Source organism: Pantherophis guttatus, chromosome 13 (genome assembly GCF_059756535.1).
Source record: "Pantherophis guttatus breed Tessera chromosome 13, ASM5975653v1, whole genome shotgun sequence".
Classification (NCBI taxonomy): domain Eukaryota; kingdom Metazoa; phylum Chordata; class Lepidosauria; order Squamata; family Colubridae; genus Pantherophis; species Pantherophis guttatus.
In genome coordinates, this window is record NC_142075.1 from 24,409,669 (window position 1) to 24,431,482 (window position 21,814).

Sequence of the window (21,814 nt, forward strand, 5' to 3'; positions counted from 1 at the left end):
GTAGCCCAGTGATGGTTAACCTTTTTGGTGCCGAGTGCCCAAAGCACGCTTGCATGAGAATGCATACACGGGTGCCTGAACCCCCAAAATGCAATGTGAGCGCCCCACCACGCATGCGCCCTGGCCCTGCACATGCACCTTGGGCCCCTCTGCGCATGTGCCCTGGCCCCCTGTGCATGCATTCTGGCCCCCCGTGCCCTGTTTTGGTTTCCAGATTGGTGCAGGAGGCCTTCCAGGCCCAAAACAAGGCACGGGGGGGGGGGGCTCAAACGTGTGAACCCCGAAAATGCAATGTGAGCGCCCCCCATGTTTGGCAGAGAGCCAAAGGGCAGCTGGCTGGTGGGAGGCGTGCACGTATGCACAGTGGAGCTGGGCTGGGGTGATGGCTGGCAGTTCGCCATCATGGGTGTAGCCCAAGACTGTTCCTGCTTAGTGCACCATTGCAAGGAGATGTCCGGTCAGGATGAGATCCGGGGAAGAAAATGAAACATCCTGAAAAAATGACCAGGAACAGGGGGAGCAAATTCTGATTTCCTCAAAGATCCTGCAGGGATCTCAAACACGCTGCCCAGCAAATGAGTGTGGAACACAACAGAAGTGCCTGACACAGCAGCCTTTTCTGACAGTACACATAACAACATAGGAGAAAACCTTGCCAATTCCTCAGCAGAGGCTGACATACTCAACGTTCCAGCTCCCAGATGGGGAAGGCAGGGGAGGTAATTCATGCAAGATCACCTTGGGGAGCCCTTTCTCTTTTTCTGCATTCTCCTCCCCCCTCCCCCCACCGGCCCTCCTCCAACTCTGGAGAGACTCAAAAGTAGCCCAGTAGCCCAGAACCACACACACACAGAGAGAGAGAGACACACACACACACCCTCCAAGGCCCACCAGGACTCGTGATTCCCACGGCTTTGCTAGCAGCTAAGTGGGGTTGTCTAAAAATAGATGCTTTGGTTTTTTGACAAAAAACAAGCAGGCTTAAAAAGATGCAGAAATAGATGAGGCACTTGCGGGTGAGTGTGTGTGTGTGTGTGTGTGTGTGTGTGTGTGTGCGTTGCACAACAAAGAACAATATAACACACCCTGGGAAGGTTAGCTTTAAGCACAGCATCAGAGAATCTGATGAGTCCTCAGGAAAAAGGGAGAGGAGCGAGTGAGCGAGCAAAGGATAAAACCTCTCTGAGAAAATGAGTCATTCTTAAAACAATAGAAGGCTGGGGTGACACATCCCCCATCTGCCAGGGGAGCCGGTCGGACAAATGGCCATTGTTCTCCCAAGATGGATGGAACAGGCCGATTTGATGCTCTTGTCTTGCTGAAATGCCTTCATGGCAGCTTCTTGGGGTGGTTTTTCTTCAAGGGTGTTGAGCAAGCAACCATTCATGGTCAAGAAGCATCCCCATGGCATTGGGGGGGCAGGGTGTTTATGTTTAGGGGGTGTCTGTGAATCGACAGAATCCAGCACATTGAGATGAACTAATTCTGGTTTGCTGTAAGCTTACATGAACACAATCTTGCAAGTTTGAAAGAATCTCTCTTTCTCCCCACCCCCACCCCCGTTGCCTATACAGTCAAAGAAAGTAGAGAGGGTCTCTTCTGAGTTGTTTAACATACCCACATCCCTTCAGAGGTCTCATCTGCCTCTTATCTCACTGTTCCCCTTTTGTGGCTTTGCCCCCCCCCCCCCGGATCTCACAAGGTCATAATCTTGTAGGACATTTGTGTGAGATGGGCAGCTATATAAACGACAACAGTCAATCAATCCACTGTCAGACTGGCTAGTATTTAGGGACATATTGAGAACTGTGGGCCAAAATATCTGGAAAGATGCTGTTATAAAAAGAGAGGTGTTGGAGCAACTCTGTTGCACCCCTGGAGCTCTCCAGGGTCCTGAAGCCTTGCTACTCACATGGATCCCAGCCGCCTTGTTAGCTCTGCTATCCCATCACCTCAACTGAATGGTTCCAATCCATACCTGTAGCTTTTCACTTCCATTGTCCACCATCCCAGTACAACTTTACACCCATAGACTATTCTTTCCTGTCTAGAATTGAGCAGGGGGTTGGGCTAGAAGATCTCTAAAGTCTCTTCTAGCTCTATTCTGAATCAGAATCTTGAATGAAATCCTTGTTTTCAGCACCAATTTAAGAATCATTTTGTAAATAAAAAAATGCAAATTATATCCTACAGAATGGAAATACTTGTTCCAAGTATTGCTGTAAATATATATATATATATATATATTGGGAGTCAGTTCCTGATCAAGTTCCTGATGTTGCAACTCGTGCTTAGTATTTATTTTTATTTACTTTATTTGAAACATCCGCATGGCCTCCGATTTTATAACTGACTATTTATAAGAAATTTGCATGTCTGTTCTCCTATCTAGGATGTCGGATTTGTCAAAGAATTCGCTCAACGTCTCTGCAAAATATCTTGTTTGTCGATTTCTCAGGTCATCTCATGAATTGGGAGCACCAATCATGGTTTTTGTCTTTTTAAAGAACAGACGTACTGTGCTGCTGTACAGAGCAAGGGCAAGGGATGGGAAATGGTCTTTCTCGATATATCCCCATTGTGCTCAGGTTAAGTAAGCAGTGATGTCACTGGATTTTTGGGTTTACCAGGACTGGGCAAACAGCCCTTAGCTCCTGTTCTTCCTCTGGAAGAAGAGAAACTCAGAACTGGAGAGAAAAGATATTAGCTCTGAAAGATCAGGGCAGGAATGGCTCGCGGGGTTTATATCCGAGGACTTGATCTGAGAAGATACATGCCAACTTGTCTTTGTCTAATGTCCTGAATGAAAGCTAAGAGCTCAAGATTGCTGCTTGCCCAGAGGCTCCATCAGTCTCTAATTTTGGTTGCTTCAATAGAGAACTAGACAAATGCACGGAAGGGGCTAAACTACGGAGTTACTATTTATACCAAATCTCCAAACCTGTGAAATAGACCAGAACCAGGAATGATTCTTCTGCTCAGCTTGGAAGCTTCTTAGATGCATGGAATTGGCCACTGTGGGACACCAATGCTGGTTCGATCCAAGCATCTTTGCCCTAGCATGGCATTGACCACAAGTTGGTCTGAAGTTGGCTTGAATTGAGTGCTGAGTTCTAATTTGGAGGAAGGTAGCTTTGAGCTATCCCAGTAAAAGGCAGAGGTAAACAATTTCTCTAGTGTTGCCCCAGATTTCGCATGAACATGGATAGGTGTCCATGAAGTCACCCAAAGTCCATCCTTCCTTCCTTCCTTCCTTCCTTCCTTCCTTCCTTCCTTCCTTCCTTCCTTCCTTCCTTCCTCCCTCCCTCCCTCCCTCCCTCCCTCTTTCTTTCCTCCCTCCCTCCCTCCCTCCCTCCCTCTTTCTTTCTCTTTCTTTCCTTCCTTCCTTCCTCCCTCCCTCCCTCTTTCTTTCTTTCTCTTTCCTTCCTTCCTTCCTTCCTTCCTTCCTTCCTTCCTTCCTTCCTTCCTTCCTTCCTTCCTTCCTTCCTTCCTTATCACTCTCTCCCCACCTCCCCTCCCCTCCCACTCTCTCGAGCATGTTTCTTTTCAAGGCTGGGATACAATAATAGGGTTTTTCAGAAAAATTGATCAACCGTCCAGTGTGCATTTGAGGGGGAGGGAGAATCTGCAGGTGGGCCTATCCCGTCTGCCAAAAACATTATCTCCACCTAAAAACCCGGGCCTTGAATTCAGGCTCAGCACTGAAGCTAGAAATATAAATAGCAGGCCCTGAATTTAAATATAAAAAGCCGTCTATCTCTCTCTACACAATAGCAAGTTCATTGTGATTTCTTTGTCCTGTGAGAGCTGAAAGCGTCATTCATTGCTGTTGGGGGAAAAAACTCTGCTACTCAGGCTAAAGGCCTCACCAGACATTATGGATCATAAAGCTTTGTGCATGGTTTGGCCTCCTGCATCTGTTTATCAAAGTATGTACCACTAAGCAAAGAACAGAGAGATAAAATGTTAAGTTATCTTGGCATCATACTAGAAAACACTGGGCAGAAAACTTAGTCAAAATATTTCACCCACCCAGACTCTTTCCTCTCTTCTTCATGGTGCATGAAGAATCACTGAAATCTGGGGAGTGGGATTTGTGGAAGGGAGGAGGATGGAAAGGAGGACCATGAAATCCAGCAGGTTCTGACAGGTTCTGGAGAACTGGTAGCGGAAATTTTGAGTAGTTTGGAGAACCAGCAAATACCACTTCTGGCTGGCCCCAGAGTAGGGTGGGAATGGAGATTTTGCAATATCCTTCCCCCAGGAGTGGGGAGGGAAAGGGGATTTTGCAGTATCCTTCCCCTGCCATGCCCACTAAGCCACAGCCACCAAGCCACACCACGCCCACCAAGCCACGCCTACGGAACCGGTAGTAAAAAAATTTGGATTTCACCACTGCAGTCCTTGGTGCTCTCTGAGCTTGGCTGTTTTCTTGCAGATGTTCCATGACCCAACTAAGTCTCATCATCAGTGCTAGAAGGGAGTGGGGTTTTCCTAGAAGAGAGAGGGGTTTGTGGAATTGAGGAGAAGATGATGGTGTGGGGGAGGAGGAGGAGGAGAAGGAGGAAGGAGGACCCTGGGGTCTTTGGTGCTCCCTGAGCTTGGCTGTTTTCTTGCAGGCATTTCATGACCCAACTAAATAACATCATCCATGCTTCAAGGAAGAGGGATTTGCTCTCTGTTGACATACAAGTGGCTTTGCCTGTCAGAGTTGGTGGGGGGTGTTCTTGGTGGTTCCTTGATTAAGATGGGAGAGCCCCAAAGACCCCGCCCTTCAACCCTGAATTACAGATATTGTCTTCTCTTGAGAGCCCTGAACAGTTGGCCATCGTCACAAGAGGAACCTCCATCAGTTGGATGAGAATCCCAAGATGTTCTCAAGAAGCCTCAGGTTGTTGCCTGAATTGACTTTCTGCAGGTCAACAGGTGCGGTGGAAGGGAAGGTTTTCCAAGCTCAGGGTTGGGCCATCCATGTTGATCAGCCGCTGATAAATCCACGATTCCTTCTAAGTGGGGATTTTTTTATGACAGACTTCAGCGGCTTGTTGTCAGTGGCCCAAAAGTGAGGACTCCACAAATAAACAACCCAGAGAAGACATGCCTGCAGTTCTAATCCCGTTCATGCATGAGGAACATGGTCCTTTCCTCCCCTCCAGCCATCAAATTAATTGCTCCTCAGACTGCCTGATCTTCTGGCCAGTCGCTCTCTCTCTCTTCTTCTTCTCTTTTTTTTGGCTCAGAGCTGTAACTAACATTCAGTAATATGGACTGTCAGGGAAAAAAATGTCAACTTGGTGTTGATGGCCTACAAGAAAAAAAAGAGATATGCCATGACAGCATGCAAAGCTCCCAGGACATGTCATGAAAAGAGGGCAGTTCTTCCTAGGTCTATTGAGGGGGTTTGCTTGGAGGTTCTCTGCATCTCCTGAGGAAGTCCAGGTGAAGATCACAAACCTTTCAGATTACAGATTGACAGAGTTGGAAGGGACCTTGTAGGTCATCTAGTCCAACTCCCCACCCAAGCAGGAGACCCTACACCATTTCTGACAAATGGCAGTCCGGTCTCTTCTCAAAAGCCTCCAGGGATGAAGCTCCCACAACTTCCGAAGGCAACTTCTGTTCCATGGGTGGATTGTTCTCACTGTCAGGAAATTTCTCCTTATTTCTAGGTTGAATCTCTCCTTGTTCAGTTTCCATCCATTCTTCCTTGACTGGCCTTCGAGGGCTTTGGAGAATAGGTGGAACACCCCCCCACCCTCTTCTTTGTGGCAGCACCTCAAATATTGGAAGACTGCTATTGTGTCTCCCCTGGTCCTTCTCTTCACTAGACTAGCCAGGCGCAGTTCCTGCAACCGTTCTTCATATGTTTTAGTCTCCAGTCCCCTCATCATCCTGGTTGCTCTTCTCTGCACTTTTTCTAGAGTCTCAACATCTGTTTTATAGTGTGGTGACCAAAACTGGATGCAGTTCTCTAGGTGTGGTCTTAGGGTTCATTCTTTTCTTTCCCTTTCTTCTTTTCTTATAACTATCGGTTTGTACCCTTTTATCTAATCGCCGTTAACATTTTCGATAGGGAAAGGTTGCAAATGATACGCAGTTGTCGTAAGTCACTTTTTTCAGGGCTGTTGTGACTTTGGTGGGTAGATGAACGGTTGTACGTTGAGGACTACCTTTGTAGCTTCCAGTCTTGTCTGAGAAGAAAGTCTGGTTTTGCAAGTTCTGGAGGATGCAGAATTCTTGTGTCTTTGTATGTTTTTTAAGAGAAGTATAAGAAGCTAAATCAGGGGTGTCCAACCTTGGCAAATTTAAGACTCGGGGCTGGGATTTCTGGGAGTTGAAGTCCAGAGGTTTGGGCACCTCTGACCTAAACTGGCTGGGGAATGCTGGGAATTGAAGTCCACAGATCTTAAAGTGGCCGAGATCACCCCTAACCTAAAGAGTGGACAGCAAGAGAAGCTTGGGAGTATAGTATATGCTGTATGTCGCTTAGGAAGTTAGTCAGATGGCAGAGAGGCCTTTGGCTAAGGCTGGCCTTACATTTCCAGCAGCAACCAGGGCAGATTTAGGGCCACCAGGTCTCCTTCTCCAGGAGAGAAGCAACCTGGAATGAAGGAGAAACTTCCTAACAGTGAGGACAATTAACCAGTGGAACAGAAGTTGCCACCAGAAGCTGTCGGTGCTCCATCACTAGAGGATTTCAAGAAGAGACTGGACAGCCCCTTGTCTCAAATGGTATAGGGTTTCCTGCTTGGGTTGGACTAGAAAACCTCCAAGGTCCCTTCCAGCTCTATTCTGATTGATTGAGATTCCCAAATTTCCTGGGGGAAGAGACGTGGTGGCCCCAGACCCTTCTGCCTGCAGCAAAACTCATTGGGAGTGGGCTTAAGAAAGAGGACCTTCCAAGGAGCCCCATGAGCTGGAAGGCCATGAAATTGCATCCTGTCACTTCACTTATTGGGAATGCCCGTCATTGGTGTCATCTCAGTGATGTTTTGGAGGAAGCATTTTCAGTTTTTGGCGTCCAAGAGGGAGAAAGCTTCCTCGTCCTGTCGGGAAATCAATTATGCATGATGCCTCTGTGTGCTCTGGCTGTGCACTTTTCTGTTGGGTTTTACAATTCTCCTCCCCTTCCTCAGACCTATAAATAGCCATCATAAATAGCCATCACAAAAGGCAAAGCAACAACTCCCTGCATTGATGCAGATTTATAGCACCGATTGGGCCTGGCCAGATCGAGAAGAGACGCATCGTGGGGCTGATATGTTTGGGCTTTGCCTGGGTGACTTTATCTGATCGTTTGGCTTGGCTGGGGTTGGTCTCCATGTTTGCTTCTCCTTTGAAGTTTCCTGGAGGAAAAGGGGGATTTGGGGAGGGGAGGGTAATGAAAACAGGAGGAGAGATGCTTTGATAAGGAGATAAGGGCCCTGCTGGGCTTCCCTGCTTGATGAAAGCCAAACATATTTGTGTCTGGTTCAAATAAAAAGAGAAGCCACGTGTAATAGGAGCTGGTGGATCAAAGCAGATCACTCTGTAGACACCGAAGCTTCTTTGCAAGTTGTCCACACATGCAACCATCGCTGGTGCCCATGGAGCATGGCTGGCTGGGGAACTCTTGACTCATGGCTGGCTGTGGAACTCTTGACCCATGGAGCATGGCTGGCTGTGGAACTCTTGACCCATGGACTATGGCTGGCTGGGGTACTCTTGTCCTGGTTGACTGAGGATCTCTGTAGACATCTGTGGAGTTGATGTCCACAGGTCTTAAATTCATCAAGATTGGACACCCTTTCTGGACAAGGGGGGGAATTGTGCTGTCCCCCATATCTGGCCTAAGGCATCTGAGAAAGGGTTACAAGAGTTGATGTTGGAGGGTTCTCTGTGCGACCCACTAAAATTTGAGTGCCGTGGGCCTTGCGTCTTCTCATGGCCTACAACTTTTGGGACACTGCCCCAAGTAAAGGACCTCTGGCAATCATTGGTTGAATTGCTCAGGGTTCAAATTTTAAATGCAGGCCACTTCAATATTTGCATTATCCTTTTTTCAGCACCCTTTTTCATATTCACCCAAAACTAACATCCACGGCTGCATAATGAGAGTTGTGTATGATTGACTACAAGTTCTGAGAACCTTCAGAGTTCTTCTGATGACTGGTTTGATCTTGATCGGTCTAGTCTGCAGTATAAACACTCCAGCTGTGTTTTCTTAAACTGGGTTTAGATTTAGCATTGGTTTAGCCTCTCCTGTGAATGAATCCAGCTTTTTTGTCTTTCTATTTGCTATCATCTACTACTCCAGTTGGAGTTTACCAGGAAAATGTTCCATTTGATTCTCACTCTTCGTATTGTCTTGGATCTCTGGTTTTGTGCCGTGTTCCATGAAACGGAAGAATCAGAAAATTCAAAACTAGTCTGGCAATTGAAAAATGGCACCTTGTCAGACCGAGAGGCAGGAGTTTATCCTGCCAGATGAAACACAGCCATTCCTGATCATCGCTGCTTTTGATCTGGGTGGTGGGGAAAAAAAATATGTATTTTAGATTTATTTAGTCGGTGTCTCCATGTTTGGCTTTCTCTTTCAAAAGCCATTTCTATTTTCTATGAAGTTCCCCCCTCCCAACTCTAAACTCTGATAGATGTGAAACTCATAAAACTTTGCCTGCAGTTTCAAATCCATTGGTAGCAATCCAGAATCATTAATTTCTCTTCCTGTAGCTCCCCTCCTCCATATCCTTGATCTTCCAAAGTTATTTTAAACTCCACGGGGCTTAAGCTCTGGCCTGCAGTTTGGGGGAAAAGACTTCAAACAGAAAAGTCACATGCACAAAAGTGGAAGGGGGACCGGGCTGGAGGTGGGGAGGGAAGGCTTGCCAAATCTTTGCTTAAACCAGCATGCTTGAGATGGAGGGATGCCAAAACAGATGAACTCAAGAGTCCAAAAGTGGGTTTATTTGTATAATATGCATTACAGTCATGTTTGCTGCTGCTTCAAGGAGATAGATCTCTGAAGAGCAATTTCCCAGAGCTTGATTTACGAAACAGGATCAGATCAACTATAACCACCCTGTATACAGTATTTTGCACAAAAATGCAGCAGAATTCAACGTTTCGTTGGGTTGCAAACTCTTCGAAGCCAGAGAGGAACAAGAACAGTTTTCACAATTTATACTTCTTCCTTCCTTCCTTCCTTCCTTCCTTCCTTCTCTTTCTTTCTTTCTTTCTTTCTTTCTTTCTTTCTTTCTTTCTTTCTTTTCTTTTCTTTCTGATCCTTTCCTTCAGCAGTCTGTCTGAGGAGGAAACACAGTTGCTGGGGCCAGAGATAAGAATTAGTCATGTGTGCAAATGAAAACCAAACAGATAGAAGGAGGCTTGTGTCAACCACGTGTGTCCATCCAGTGCAAGCTATTTAAGCTTCTGGCTTAACAAGAAGGCATTCTTGACATATTTTCGGCTGGAAAAGAACCACCAGATCCCAGAGTGCTTCCAGATTGCACCAGGCTCCTTCAAATGAGCCGTTTTGTCAACCATTCATCCTTCAAGAAAGTTTGGACCTCGAGTGTGGTAGAACTATGCAGGACCACCATCTAAAATTTGCAGAGGAAGCTGAAGCTGTTTACCCTCTTGTCTTCTTCAAGAGCTCTAAGGTGGCACTTTCTAAGTTCTTCCTAAGTTCTTCCTAAGTTTCTCCTAAATTCTTCCTAAGTTCCTCCTAAATTCTTCCTAGGTTCCTCCTAAGTTCTTCCTAAATTCCTTCTAAGTTCCTCCTAAGTTCTTCCTAAGTTCCACCTACATTCTTCCTAAGTTCCTCCTAAATTCTTCCTAAGTTCCTCCTAAATTCTTCCTAAATTCTTCCTAAGTTCTTCCTAGGTTCCTCCTAAGAACAATTAATCAGTGGAACAACTTGCCTCCAGAAGTTGTGAATGCTCCAGTACTGAAAGTTTTTAAGAAGAGATTGGACAACCATTTGTCTGAAGTGGTATAGGGTTTCCTGCCTAAGCAGGGGGTTGGACAAGAAGACCTCCAAGATCTTCTAGTCCAACTCTGTTAGTCTATTCTATTCTATTCTATTCTATTCTATTCTATTCTATTCTATTCTATTCTATTCTATTCTATTCTATTCTACTCTACTCTACTCTACTCTACTCTACTCTACTCTACTCTACTCTACTCTATTTTTAAATGCTGCCTGCCAGCAACAACTTTGGGCAGTTGTGAGTGATGGCACCAGCCAGTAAGTAAATAAATAGAAGAAACCTTTAATAAAAGCCTTAATGGTATGAAGCAGGCAAGCAGGAACGTGCGGCCCAAGACAGACCTTTCTCCAACATTGGTGAGAGATCGGAGTAGCAAATATAGGTTGGCTTGGAGACAGAGGAAGGCTGGCGATCTTCGGAGAGAGCGAAGCCTGGCGTTTGTGCTGATGGCACCGGCCCAGGAAAGAGAGGGAGCTTCTTGGGAGAGAACACACGTTATGCCCACTCAGCAGATTGGCCCCATCTGCAGTGCCTACAGAGAAGAAAGAGGGGGCAGAGAGGGGAGTTTCCTTTCCGAAGCACAGGATCTGCAAGCAGGTGGAAAGCCTGGAGCTCCGCAGAGCTCACCTCGGTGGCTTTAACCGCTGGGTTGGGGTAGCAGCCAAGCGTAGCAAACATAGGAAGACATGGAAACTTACCAAGGAGAGATCCAAGCTAGAACTAAGGAGGAATTTCCTGACAGGATAATTGGAATGACTTGTCTCTAGAAGTTGTGGGCGGTCCATCACTGGAGGCTTTCAAGGAGAGATGGGATGCCCATTTGTCCAGAACGGACCATTTCTGGAGAAGACCTGTTTGGAAAGAGTCCCATTTTCATGGCCTCTGATGAAAGCAGCAGGATAATAAAATATCCCAGACACAGCTGACTCGGTCAAGTTAAAAGTTAGTATGTGGAAATGGATTTGATATTTTTTAGCACGATCGGAATCCCATGGGAAGAACTTTTGTGTAAAATCCAAAGCCTGTTCCATAGGGAAGGCCAGCATAAATACTGTGTTCTGGGAATTAAAAGAAACAGAATAACAGGAGTTGGAAGGGTCCATGGAGGTCTTCTAGTCCAACCTCTACTCAGGCAGGAGGCCCCGTACCATTTCAGACAAATGGCTGTCCAGTCTTTTCTTAAAACCTCCAGTGATATAGCACCAGGGGTGGGTTCTAATTTTTTTTACTATCGGTTCTGTGGGTGTGGCTTATTTTGTGGGCGTGGCTTGGTGGGGGTAATGTGACTGGGTGGATGTGGTCAACTTTTTTTAAAAAAACTTTTAAAAGCATTTTTTTCTACAACCTTAAGAGGTTTAAAAGCCTCTGACGATCTCTTTTCTACAACCTCTTTTTTTCTACAACCTCTTCGGCCAAAGAGGTTGCAGGAAAAAATGCTTTTAGAAGCCTCTGACAATCCCAGCTGAGCTGCGTGATCATTAGAGGCTTATTTTTTTTTACTTTTAAAAGCATTTTTTTGGCCGAAGAGGTTGTAGAAAAAATGCTTTTAAAAGTTTTAAAAAAAAGCCTCTGATTAGGTGGGCGGGGTAAGCGAGTGGCGACCGGGCCGGGGACCGATTCGGGGGCGTGGCCAGCCAATGTTATTACTGGTTCTCCGAACTACTACAAATTTTTACTACCGGTTCTTGCGAACCGGTGCGAACCAGGAGCAACCCACCACTGTGAAGCACCCACAACTTCTGAAAGCAAGCCGTCCCACTGATTAACCGTTCTCACTAACAGGGAATTTGTCCTTCCTTCTTAGATTAAAAGTAGATTTAGATTTTTCTGTTACATCTACAACACTAATAGTCTGAGATACCATTACTTGTTCTTCCATGGATTCACTATTTATGACATTTATTCAATTTTTGCACTGCTTTCTTGTTTTGTAAGGGAAAATCTTATTTCGTTTCCAAAGGAAAGAAAGAAAGTTTTCCAGATGCTCAGTTTTACACCTGGGCATTATTGATCATCCTCACTTTTTCAATGTTTCCTTTTTCTAAAAGTCTCTGATCTCTTACACCACTTGTTGTCCAAAGCCATCAGTTATAAATCAGGGGTTGCTCCTCTGTCCTGGTCCTATTAGACCTCTCAGCAGCTTTTGATACCATCGACCATGGTATCATGCTGCACCGGTTGGAAGAGTTAGGGGTGGGGGGCACCGTGTTGCGGTGGTTCTCCTCCTTTCTCTCTGATCGGTCGCAGTCTGTGTTGACAGGGGGGCAGAGGTCGACCCCGAGGCCCCTTGTATGTGGGGTGCCACAGGGGTCGGTTCTCTCACCCCTTCTGTTCAACATTTATGTGAAGCCGCTGGGTGAGATCATCCGTGGATTTGGGGTGAAGTATCATCAGTATGCTGATGATACTCAGCTATACATCTCCACCCCGGACCACCCCAATGATGCCCTTAAAGTGATGTCCCAGTGCCTGGAGGCTGTACGGATCTGGATGGGGAGGAACAGACTCAGGCTCAACCCATCCAAGACCGAGTGGCTGTGGTTTCCGACGTCCCGATATAGTCAATTGGTGCCATCACTGACTATTGGGGATGAGTCATTGCCCCCCACGGAGAGGGTTCGCAACTTAGGCGTCCTCTTGGACTCACGGCTGTCTTTAGAAGAACACTTGACGGCTGCGGCCGGGAGGTCTTTTTATCAGGTTCGCCTGATTCGCCAGTTGCGTCCCTTTCTGGATCGGGACTCGTTAAAAACGGTCACTCATGCCCTCGTCACTTCACGCCTGGACTACTGTAATGCTCTCTACATGGGGCTCCCCTTGAGGAGCACCCGGAGGCTCCAGCTGGTCCAGAATGCGGCCGCGCGGGTAGTTATGGGAGCAGCATGGCGCTCCCATGTGGCTCCCCTCCTGCGTGAGCTACACTGGCTCCCTGTGGTCTTCCGGGTGCGCTTCAAGGTCTTAGTTACCACCTTTAGAGCGCTCCATGGCTTAGGACCTGGGTACTTACGAGACCGCCTTCTGCCACCAATAGCCTCTCACCGCCCAGTACGCTCCCATAGAGAGGGGCTTCTCAGGGTGCCGTCAGCCAAACAATGTCGACTGGCGGCCCCCAGGGGGAGAGCCTTTTCTGTGGGGGCACCCACCATCTGGAACGAGCTCCCCCCAGAAATACAGAAGATTCCGGATCTGCGCAGTTTCCGCCGTGCCCTCAAAACATTCCTGTTTCAGCAGGCCGGCCTGGCCTAACTTTCCCTTTATATTGCTTTTTGATTTTATTTTAAACTGGGATGTCTTATATTATCTAGGACCAGAGTGTTTAGTATATTTTAATTGGTTTTTATTAACGTTTGTATTACATGTATTTCTATCGTTCGTTGTTCACCGCCCTGAGTCCCTTAGGAATAGGGCGGTATATAAATCTAATAAATAAATAAATAAATAAATAAATAAATAAATAAATAAATAAATAAATAAATAAATGGATTTTACCCGCTCTGAAATCCAGTTCCATGGCTTTTCAGTTTTGGAATCTGTAAGGAAAGTGACTTTAAAAGCAGGGGGAAGAGTGAATTGGGCAGGGCAGAGAAACAGGCAATTAAAATAAAATAAAATAAAATGCAAAATTGGAAAGCTATCCTATTATTGTCCATCTCTAAAGAATCCAGTTTCCCTCCATTTTCAACCCCAAGCCTGCGATCAGAGTGAAATTGACTCAATGGTGCATAAATAGCCTTTCGGGCCCCTTGAAAAAAAATGGGAGAAGGTTGGCATTTGAAGTTAAACGGCTTGAAAAACCACCGGAAATTATTTCCTTGGTCGTTGCGGTTGCGTGGCTTCCCCTTTCGCCTTCTGTTAGTGTTCGAAAAAAAGTCAAAAAAAAAAAAAACACCATGAACCTCAAAAGAAGCTTCTGGTTCTTTCAGCCCAGAGGCAGGAGGATCTGAACTGTTTTGCAGCTGGAACTAAATTGCCACCAAGACAGAGATGGTTTTGCAGGGAGGGAGGAGACAAAATTCCGGAGGAAACAGCCGCTTTACTGTTCTAAAACTGAACAATTGTGTGCAAAAGTTCCTTTGCTCGGGCGCGGCCCTTCCCCACGAGGTGGGGAAGATAACTTATTCAACATACTTAAGCTTAATAGCGTCTCCTCCCCCTTTCCACCCCCTTAAGAGCTAGATTTCAAGGCTGTTGGTCCTTGAGTTGTGATTTCTGAATTGTTTGCAAACAAGGTTGAAGCTGTAACTGGCACGCAAACCTCCATCCATTTGAATACCTATAACCATCATTCCTGGTTTGAGGTCACGTCCCTTCTTTCATTTCTGGTTTAAAATGATGACATGCCACCTCCTAAACTCACCTTGAGCATCCTGTACAGGAAGTCCTTGACTTACGATCATTTATTTAATGATCATTCAAAATTGGATGCAGTATTCCAAGTGTGGTCTTATACCAAGGCATTATAAAGCGGTAGCACCACTTCTCGTGATCTTGATTCTATCCTTCTGTTGATACTACCTAGGATTGTATTGGCTTTTTTGACAGCTGCAGCACATTGCTGGCTCATATTTAAGTAATTGTCCACTAGGACTCCAAGATCCTTCTCCCAGTTACTGCTGTTGAGCCAAGTTTCACCTAGTCTGTACCTCTACATTTGGTTTTTCTTCCCTAAGTGTAAAACCTTCCTTTTTTTTCTACACTGAATTTCATTTTATTAGATGGGGACCGGTGAGAACTACCTGTAATTTTCCTGGAAGGAGGAAAATGGGATGTCTCTTTTGTGTGGGCGCTGCCTTAAAATCCTTCCATCCCAGATAGAGATTCTGAGCATCAAAGCTCAGCTGTTTGGCCCACAAAACTGGGTTCAGGATCCAGAAAATTGCTTCCATCTTATCAATTGCTCAGATAATTATAGCCACCCTTAATAGGAGCAGAGCTTTAAACACTAAATTACATTTCTGCTGTGTCTGCAAGGCGAGAACGAAAACTAGCACACCACGCTGCAGCTTCAGCGAGATTTTCTTCCCTGCCAGAGAAAGCTCAAATGATCCGCTGAGATCCTGGTGGCTCTGCAATTTTCTTTTTCTTTTCTTTTTTTAATTTCCTTCCTCCAGTGATCCTGTCCTTCCTTAGTATTACAGGGGAAACACAGAAACGTTTGCCTTGCGGAATAAAGATAATTGCAGTTCCAAGGAAATCTCCTCTTCGGGCCAAAACCATACAGAAGGAACTCGGCTACCGCTAAGTGTCAAGGGTTGAACAAAGGCATCCTGCAGCTAAGCTGTTGTTTGGTTTCGCCACGATTGGCTCAGGAAACCAACATTGGACTGTGTTTGTACAGCAGATTCTGTGGTGAACCGGGATTGAGAAAGCACGAATCACCAGGGTGGACAAATACACCACACCAAGAGTAAACACAAGACATGAGAGCAACGTTTCTCCACCTTCTTTGGCAGCTTGAAGATTGGTGGACTTCAACTCCCAGAATTTCCCATCCACTCATCTCCCAAAAGATGGGAGAATTCTGGGAGTTGAAGTCCACAAGTCTTAAAAAATCGCCAAGGTTGGACATCCCTGGTGTAGATGCTAACTTCTCATTGGCTAGTAGAATTCTGGGAGTTGAAGGCCTCCCATCTCCAAGCTGCCAGTGTTGAGAAACATTGCATTATAATCAAGTGGTGGGTTTACCAGTTTGGGTAAACCGGTAGTGGCGGCAGCAGGAGGCTCCGCCCACCTGCCCGGATGTCATCACGGACGTTCTGCTCATGCGTAGAAGAGCCGTGCGCGAGCGAAGCGAGCACATGCACACTCCCGATCCCGAACTGGTAGCGAAGTTAAATGGAACCCACTACTGATTATAGTCTAGCATGGCTTAGCCTGCATGAAAGGAAACAACTTGTTGCTGGATGACTTGGAGGCTCTACCCCACAATCCTAGAGGGGTGGGCATCTTTTGCAGGTCTCTCATTAACATTAGCTGCTTATTTTAATTTTGATAGCAGAGCCTCAATACGGAAACCACTGGCCCTGAAGCCGATTCCTCCTCAGCAGAGTTTAGGAGTGGCCCCAAACATTTCCATTTAACTGTTTTAAACAAATGTTTAAAAGCTGAATTCTAAGAGTTTTTCAATGCATTCCAAAATGTGCCGGCATTTAGAGCCACTAGGAGAATGGGTGACTTATCTTTTTTTTAAAAAAAAACCGATAAACACAATGGAAGAGAACTTCATTCAGGGATGCCAATTCTGGAACAGGTTGCAAAGTCTGTTTTCTGGGGAGAAAGTTTTGCATGTTGGAGCAGCTCTTGCAGCGAAGGAGGTCGTTCCTTGGATGTTTGTGTTTCAAGGCATGCCAGTGGCTTCTCTTGCAAAGGACGCTGCATCAAATATTAAACCCAGGAACATGATCCCAGGGAACAGAAGGCGATCCGGTTACGTTACTCTGTGCCCGGAGAGGCTTTTATTCAGAAGAAGAGCCAAATGTTAAGACCAGGTCTGAAGGGATGTAGTCCAAAGCGCGTGGGAGAAGTGGGACTTACTGCAAGCAAGCTCAGCAACTCAATCCTGAGGTCACCGTGGATGAGGGAAGGCCAATCAGAAATAACGAAGGAACAGAACGCAATACTGGGCCATTATATTTGAGCTTTGGAAATCATCTTAATGGCATTGAAACCTCCTGTCTTCAGGTCTGGGCAGATGAGCCGAGTTCAAATATCCTGACTCATTTCTGGCTCGGGATATGGCGCAAAAAAAGAAACTAGGTTCAGAGGATTCGATGAGTTTATCCAGGTTGATTCAGTACAGCAAGCCGTGATTAAATGCACCACGGGTGAGCATGTGGTGTGACACAGCAACCTACGATCTGGAACGAGCTCCCCCCGGAGATACAGAGGATCCCGGATCTGCGCACCTTCCGTCGCGCGCTTAAAACTTTTTTATTTCATCAAGCTGGCCTGGCCTAAATCTTCTCCCCTTTTAAATATAAATTTTAATTACAAATTTTAATCTGTTTAAATTATGGGGTATTTTAAATTCAGCCAAATTATTTAATTCGTTTTTAATTCATTTTAAATTTTTGTATTTCTGTGTTTTTATCTTCTGGCTGTTCACCGCCCTGAGTCCTTCGGGAGAAGGGCGGTATAGAAATTTAATAAATAAATAAATAAATAAAAACAATCTCAGTTTTGTTGGTGGACTTCAGCTCCCAGAATTCCCCAGCTGACATGCTTTAAGATGCATGGACTTCAATTCCCAGAATTCCCTAGCCAGCCAACTCTTAAGAGATGAACTTGGACTCCCAGAATTCCCCAATCAGCAAACTTTAAAACGGGTGGAGTTTGACTTCCAGAATTCCCCGGCTAGCACGGTTGAAAAACACTTTCTTTAAGGCCTACCTAACTCTCTCCTCCAAAGATTAAAAATAAGAACAAAATGGAAACATTTTGTTTCACATACACACCCAAATTTACCATTTTGGAAACAGAAACAGTCCCGGATAAATAAATAAATAGACTGTTAGGGACGGCATAAGATACCATGAAATATATACACCTCCAGCTGTGTGTTTTTAAATCAGGCATGTTCATTTTCGGATCGGAACACTCCTGGAAAATAAAGTGAGTTCTGGAAACGTTTTGAACCCGGGGGCCTCTTGTACTTCCTGAGCTCCGAAGCAGGTTTCCTGTTGTGACCCCAGCCCTTTCCTTCCCGGCAATTCACCGATGCAAACAATAGAGGCAGAAAGTTTGCAGGCTTTCGTTCACAATATGGATTATAGTGTCTAGGATTGCATGTAAAGCTATGCCAAAATTCAATGCTTAATTCTAACTTCAGACGGGTCCCCAATGAACTGTTTTAAGTCAAGGACTACCTCTATCTAATAACTAGGCACTATCACTCTATTTTATGGGGGAAAGGTGGTATTTTGCATTTTTCATGTGTTCAAGCCTTATTCTTTTTTATTTCCTTTCTATCCAAGCCTTTATTTCTCAGGGCTCATAAGAGGAGGGGGGGAAAAAAACCCTGGTATGCGACTAAAACTCCAGCAATTGTAATAACAGAAGAAAAGCTGCTAGGTCTGCTTTAATTTAGCATGACCTAAATTTGCTCCCGGAATGGGTAATTTAGCTGCAAGATGATCTCCGCAGGATTATTTGAAAGTTAGGCCTATTGAGTTCGGCGTGATGAACACCCTGGCAACCCTATATTTATTTATTTTATTTATTTATTAATCAAATTTCTATACCGCCCTACTCCCGAAGGACTCAGGGCGGTGAACAGCCAGGATAAAATACAGACAATACAAATATTAAAAAAATCCCTTAAAATTATTAAATATTTCGGCCGAAACACAGATTAAAATATTAATCACAACTGGGCTCTTCTTCCCCACGGGTTTGTCCAGAAGGCCTTTTGAGTTGGGCCGGGTCAGGCTGGGCATCCGTGCCCAGTTGGCAAGTCTTTCCTTCCTGTATTTTTGCTTTCGGCTGCCAGCCATTTTTTTTTTTTGCAAGAGTCTGTGTCTTAATTTGAATTTGGGGGCAGCGTAAGACCGTTGATGTATTTGAAGCTTGGTGCTATGGGGTAGGGCAGAGTTTGGGGCCTTCCAAGCAGCCCTGGAGACTTTGTGGGAAGTTGGGGGTAGGAAGGCTGGCAGAAAAGCATTATTCAGACTTCCTTGGAAAGGAAGTTGTAGTTTGCAACTGCAAAAGCAGCAGCTCCTTTATGAGACATCTGTTGGGAAGGCCTCGGGTGGATGGGTGGGGGAGGGGCACTGAGGAGGTAGGAAGGCATTGGACGCTTTAGCAAAGTACAGAAAATTCATTTAGTGACTGTTGGAAGTTACAACGGCACTGAAAAAAAAGTGACTTGGGGCCATTTTTCATATTTATGACCGTTGCGGAATCCCCATGGTCACGTGATCCAAATTCGGACGCTTGGCAACTGATTCATACTTGTGACGGTCGCAGTGTCCCCGGGGTCACGTGATTCCCCTTTGGCGACCGTCTGGCAGGTAAACTCAAGGGGGAAGCCGGATTCACTGAACAGTCGCCTTGGGACTAATTTTAACAGCTGCAGTGATTCCACTTAACACCCCTGGCAGGAAAGGCCATAAAATGTGGGGGGGGGGGAGGTCATGATTCGTTGAACGACCGTCTCGCTTAACAACCGAAATGCTGGGCTCCCTGGAGGTTTGGCTTCCCTGCCTCTAAGCGGCCACCTGGGGCTGCTCCTCCTCCTTCTGCCCATCCTGGTTAAGGGAAGTGCAGCTCGAGGCGTTTGCAAGGCCAGCTTCGGCGGAGGCGACGTTTGGCCGAGGCTGGCCGGCAGAGGGAGAGGGCGGGAGGACGGGCAGGCGGGCCAAGCGCTGGGGCTCCGCTCCTGCCAGCCAGCCTGCCTGCCTTGCCATGCCTGCCCAGCCTCTCCTCCCCCCTGCCTCCCTCCCCCCCCCGTGGCCGCTGATAGGCTCGCCCGTTCCAGGAAACTCTCTGCCCCAGTCCGTGCCAGCTCCGCGGCCGGAACCAAAGCGCCCGGGAGGAAAGGGGGGGGGCGACCCCAGCGGAGCCCAGGTGGGTCTGGGGATCGGCGCGGGGGGGGGGGGAGGAGGGGAGGGGTGGGCGGGGGGATTTCATGGGGAAGCTCGGTTGGCAAAAAGCGCCATGCAGAGGCTGCCTTTGGCCCCCCCTTCCCTCCCTCCTTTTGGGGAGGGGGGCATAACCATGCCAGCTGGGCGGGAGGGGGGGCAAAGCCTGGGGAAGGGGCGAGGGGAGGGAGGGAGGGAAGGAAGGAAGGGAGAAGAGCAGCAGCAGCGGCTGCCAAGAGGCGCTTCCGTGCGCGGGGCCACCCTCTGCCCGCCCGACCCCCAACATCCCCCAAGCCCCCTCCTCCCCAAGGCTGGGAGGAGAAGCGCCGCCGACCCCGCGCCAGCCGCTCTCCAGCCCGCCCAGCCCCTTCCCGGCTCCGCGGCGGCGCAGCTGGGCTCCAGGCGGGGGCTCCGCCGCGCGTAAAAGCGCCTCCTCCGCTCGCCTGGCCCGGCTCGGGCTGGGCAGGGCAGGGCTGGGCTGGGCTGGGCGGCTGCGCGCGCAGGGCGGGGGGGGGGAGTGGGTGGGAGGCGGCGCCGGAGGAGGAGGGGCGGCAACGGCAGAGCCCCCCCCCCGGTCCCCCCCCTCCAGCCTCTCCGCGCTCCCGCTGCCGCCGCCGGACCGGGCGCAAAGTTGGTGGCTGCGCTCTCCTTCCTCCTCCTGTGCGCCCGCGTGCCGGGGATGGCGCGGGGCGCCGCGGCCTGAGCTCCGGCGGGCGGGCGGGCGGGTCAGCAGCAGCCGCCACCGGAGGGAGGCCGGGGAGACCCCCTGAGCCGGAGCCCCTGCGCGGCTGGAGGAAGAGGAGGAGGAGGAGGAGGAGGCGGCAAGATGTCCGCCCGAGTCGTCGCCACCGCCGCCGCCAAGGTGAGCCGCGCCGCTTCCCTTCTGCCCCCCCCCCGGGGGCGCCTCCTGGCCCGGAGACCCCCGCCCGGGACCCCCGCAGGAGCCGCCGCCAGTGCAGCCCGGGATGCCCGGAGAGGGAGGGGCGGCCGGTTGGCCAGGGCGCCTTTGGGGATGTGGGGGGGGGGGCTGCAGAGGCGAGACCCCCCCTCAATCCCGGAGAGGGGGCGGTTTTCTGGCTTCCTTTGGGGGGGGGGAGGGCGGAGGGTCTCTGCGGGTCTTTCTCCCCCCCCCCTCCTTCTCCTTCCCGACCTCCCTCCGGAACTCCGCTGGGAAAGTTTTTGCAAGAAGCGGCGGGCGAGGCTGTGGCTGCCCCGCTTGGAGGCTCCGGGCTTGGGGCTGGCTTTGCCAAAGGAGGGGAGGGAGAAGCTTTTGCAAAGTGGGTAAGGGGAGGATGGTCAGATCGCCCGGAAGGAAAAGCCCCCTTCCTTCCCCCCCCTCTTTTCTTGAACTCCCAGCCACTTTGTTTTCCTAGAGGAAGGAAGTCAGGGGGGGTCTTGGGGGCTTTGTTGCCCAATCTGGCCTGGGGGGCAGGATTTAGGATTTGAACCCCGATCCCCCCCCTAACCCGGCCTTAATCTCCCCCCACCCTGGCCTCCTCTTCTCCAGTAGGGAAGGGCTGGGTTTCCTGTGGGCTCCTTCCTGTGAAATCTGGGCAGAATCCGCTCCCCCCTCCCCTTATTTTAAACATGCATGCGTTTATCGGGGCAGGTGCCCACCCTGGGTCCCCTCCCCACAAATAGGCCTGGGGCTGTTCCCTCTCCCCCCCCCCCCCGAAAAGCTGTTGCTGTTGGGAGACTTTGCCCCCCCCTCCCCCGAAACCAACACAGAATAAGAAGAGTTGGAAGGGTCCTTGGAGGTCTTCTAGTCTCCTTCCGGTGTTGTGATCTGGGCTGTGGATGGAAAGAGTGTGCTAGCACGTGTGTGTGGGGGTGGGTGGGGTTGTGTTGTTGTGGGCCCACAGGACGTGTCCTTTCTCTGGAATTCCACACTGGCAATTCCTGAAACCCAACCGACAGGTTTGCAAAAAGTCTTGACAGACGGGAACTGACAACCCCGGGCTCTGAATCAGCCACTTCGCAGACCTGTCTGGGGTGGTTTCCATGGGGAAACACCTGCTGGGGCTCCGAAACAGGTGCCTCCTGCAATGCGCCGAGTACATGTGTGCTTAGCAGGGGGTTTGCATGCCTTGTACATGCCAGGGAAGAAGAGGATTCCGAAAGACTTCCATCCACCTGTTGGATGGGCAGCCTGGCTCTTCGGCTTGGCAGAGGGTGGGAAAGGGGGGGCTTGTTCCTCCTTTATAGACCTGTGGAATGGCAGCCTTAATTCTGGGACTCTGACGGAGGGAAGCATGAATCAATCTC

The 21,814-nt window shown here is 48.4% G+C and overlaps 1 protein-coding gene across 26 annotated transcripts in view; it reads left to right on the forward strand.

The window, feature by feature from the left end:
- TJP1 (tight junction protein 1) overlaps positions 1 to 21,814 on the forward strand; it is a 132,144-nt gene that overhangs the window by 40,948 nt on the left and 69,382 nt on the right. For 6 of the 26 annotated variants that reach the window (XM_087878278.1, XM_087878279.1, XM_087878290.1 and 3 more), the window contains exon 1: positions 20,068 to 20,411. The exons of 14 other annotated variants lie outside the window; for them this stretch is intronic. In XM_087878278.1, the coding sequence (XP_087734404.1) occupies positions 20,376 to 20,411 (36 nt within the window). In that variant the 5' untranslated portion in view covers positions 20,068 to 20,375. Of the gene's footprint in view, positions 1 to 18,988; positions 19,536 to 20,051; positions 20,412 to 21,814 lie in introns of those variants that run through there. 6 more of the 26 variants (XM_087878271.1, XM_087878275.1, XM_087878276.1 and 3 more) reach the window with 2 other exon arrangements.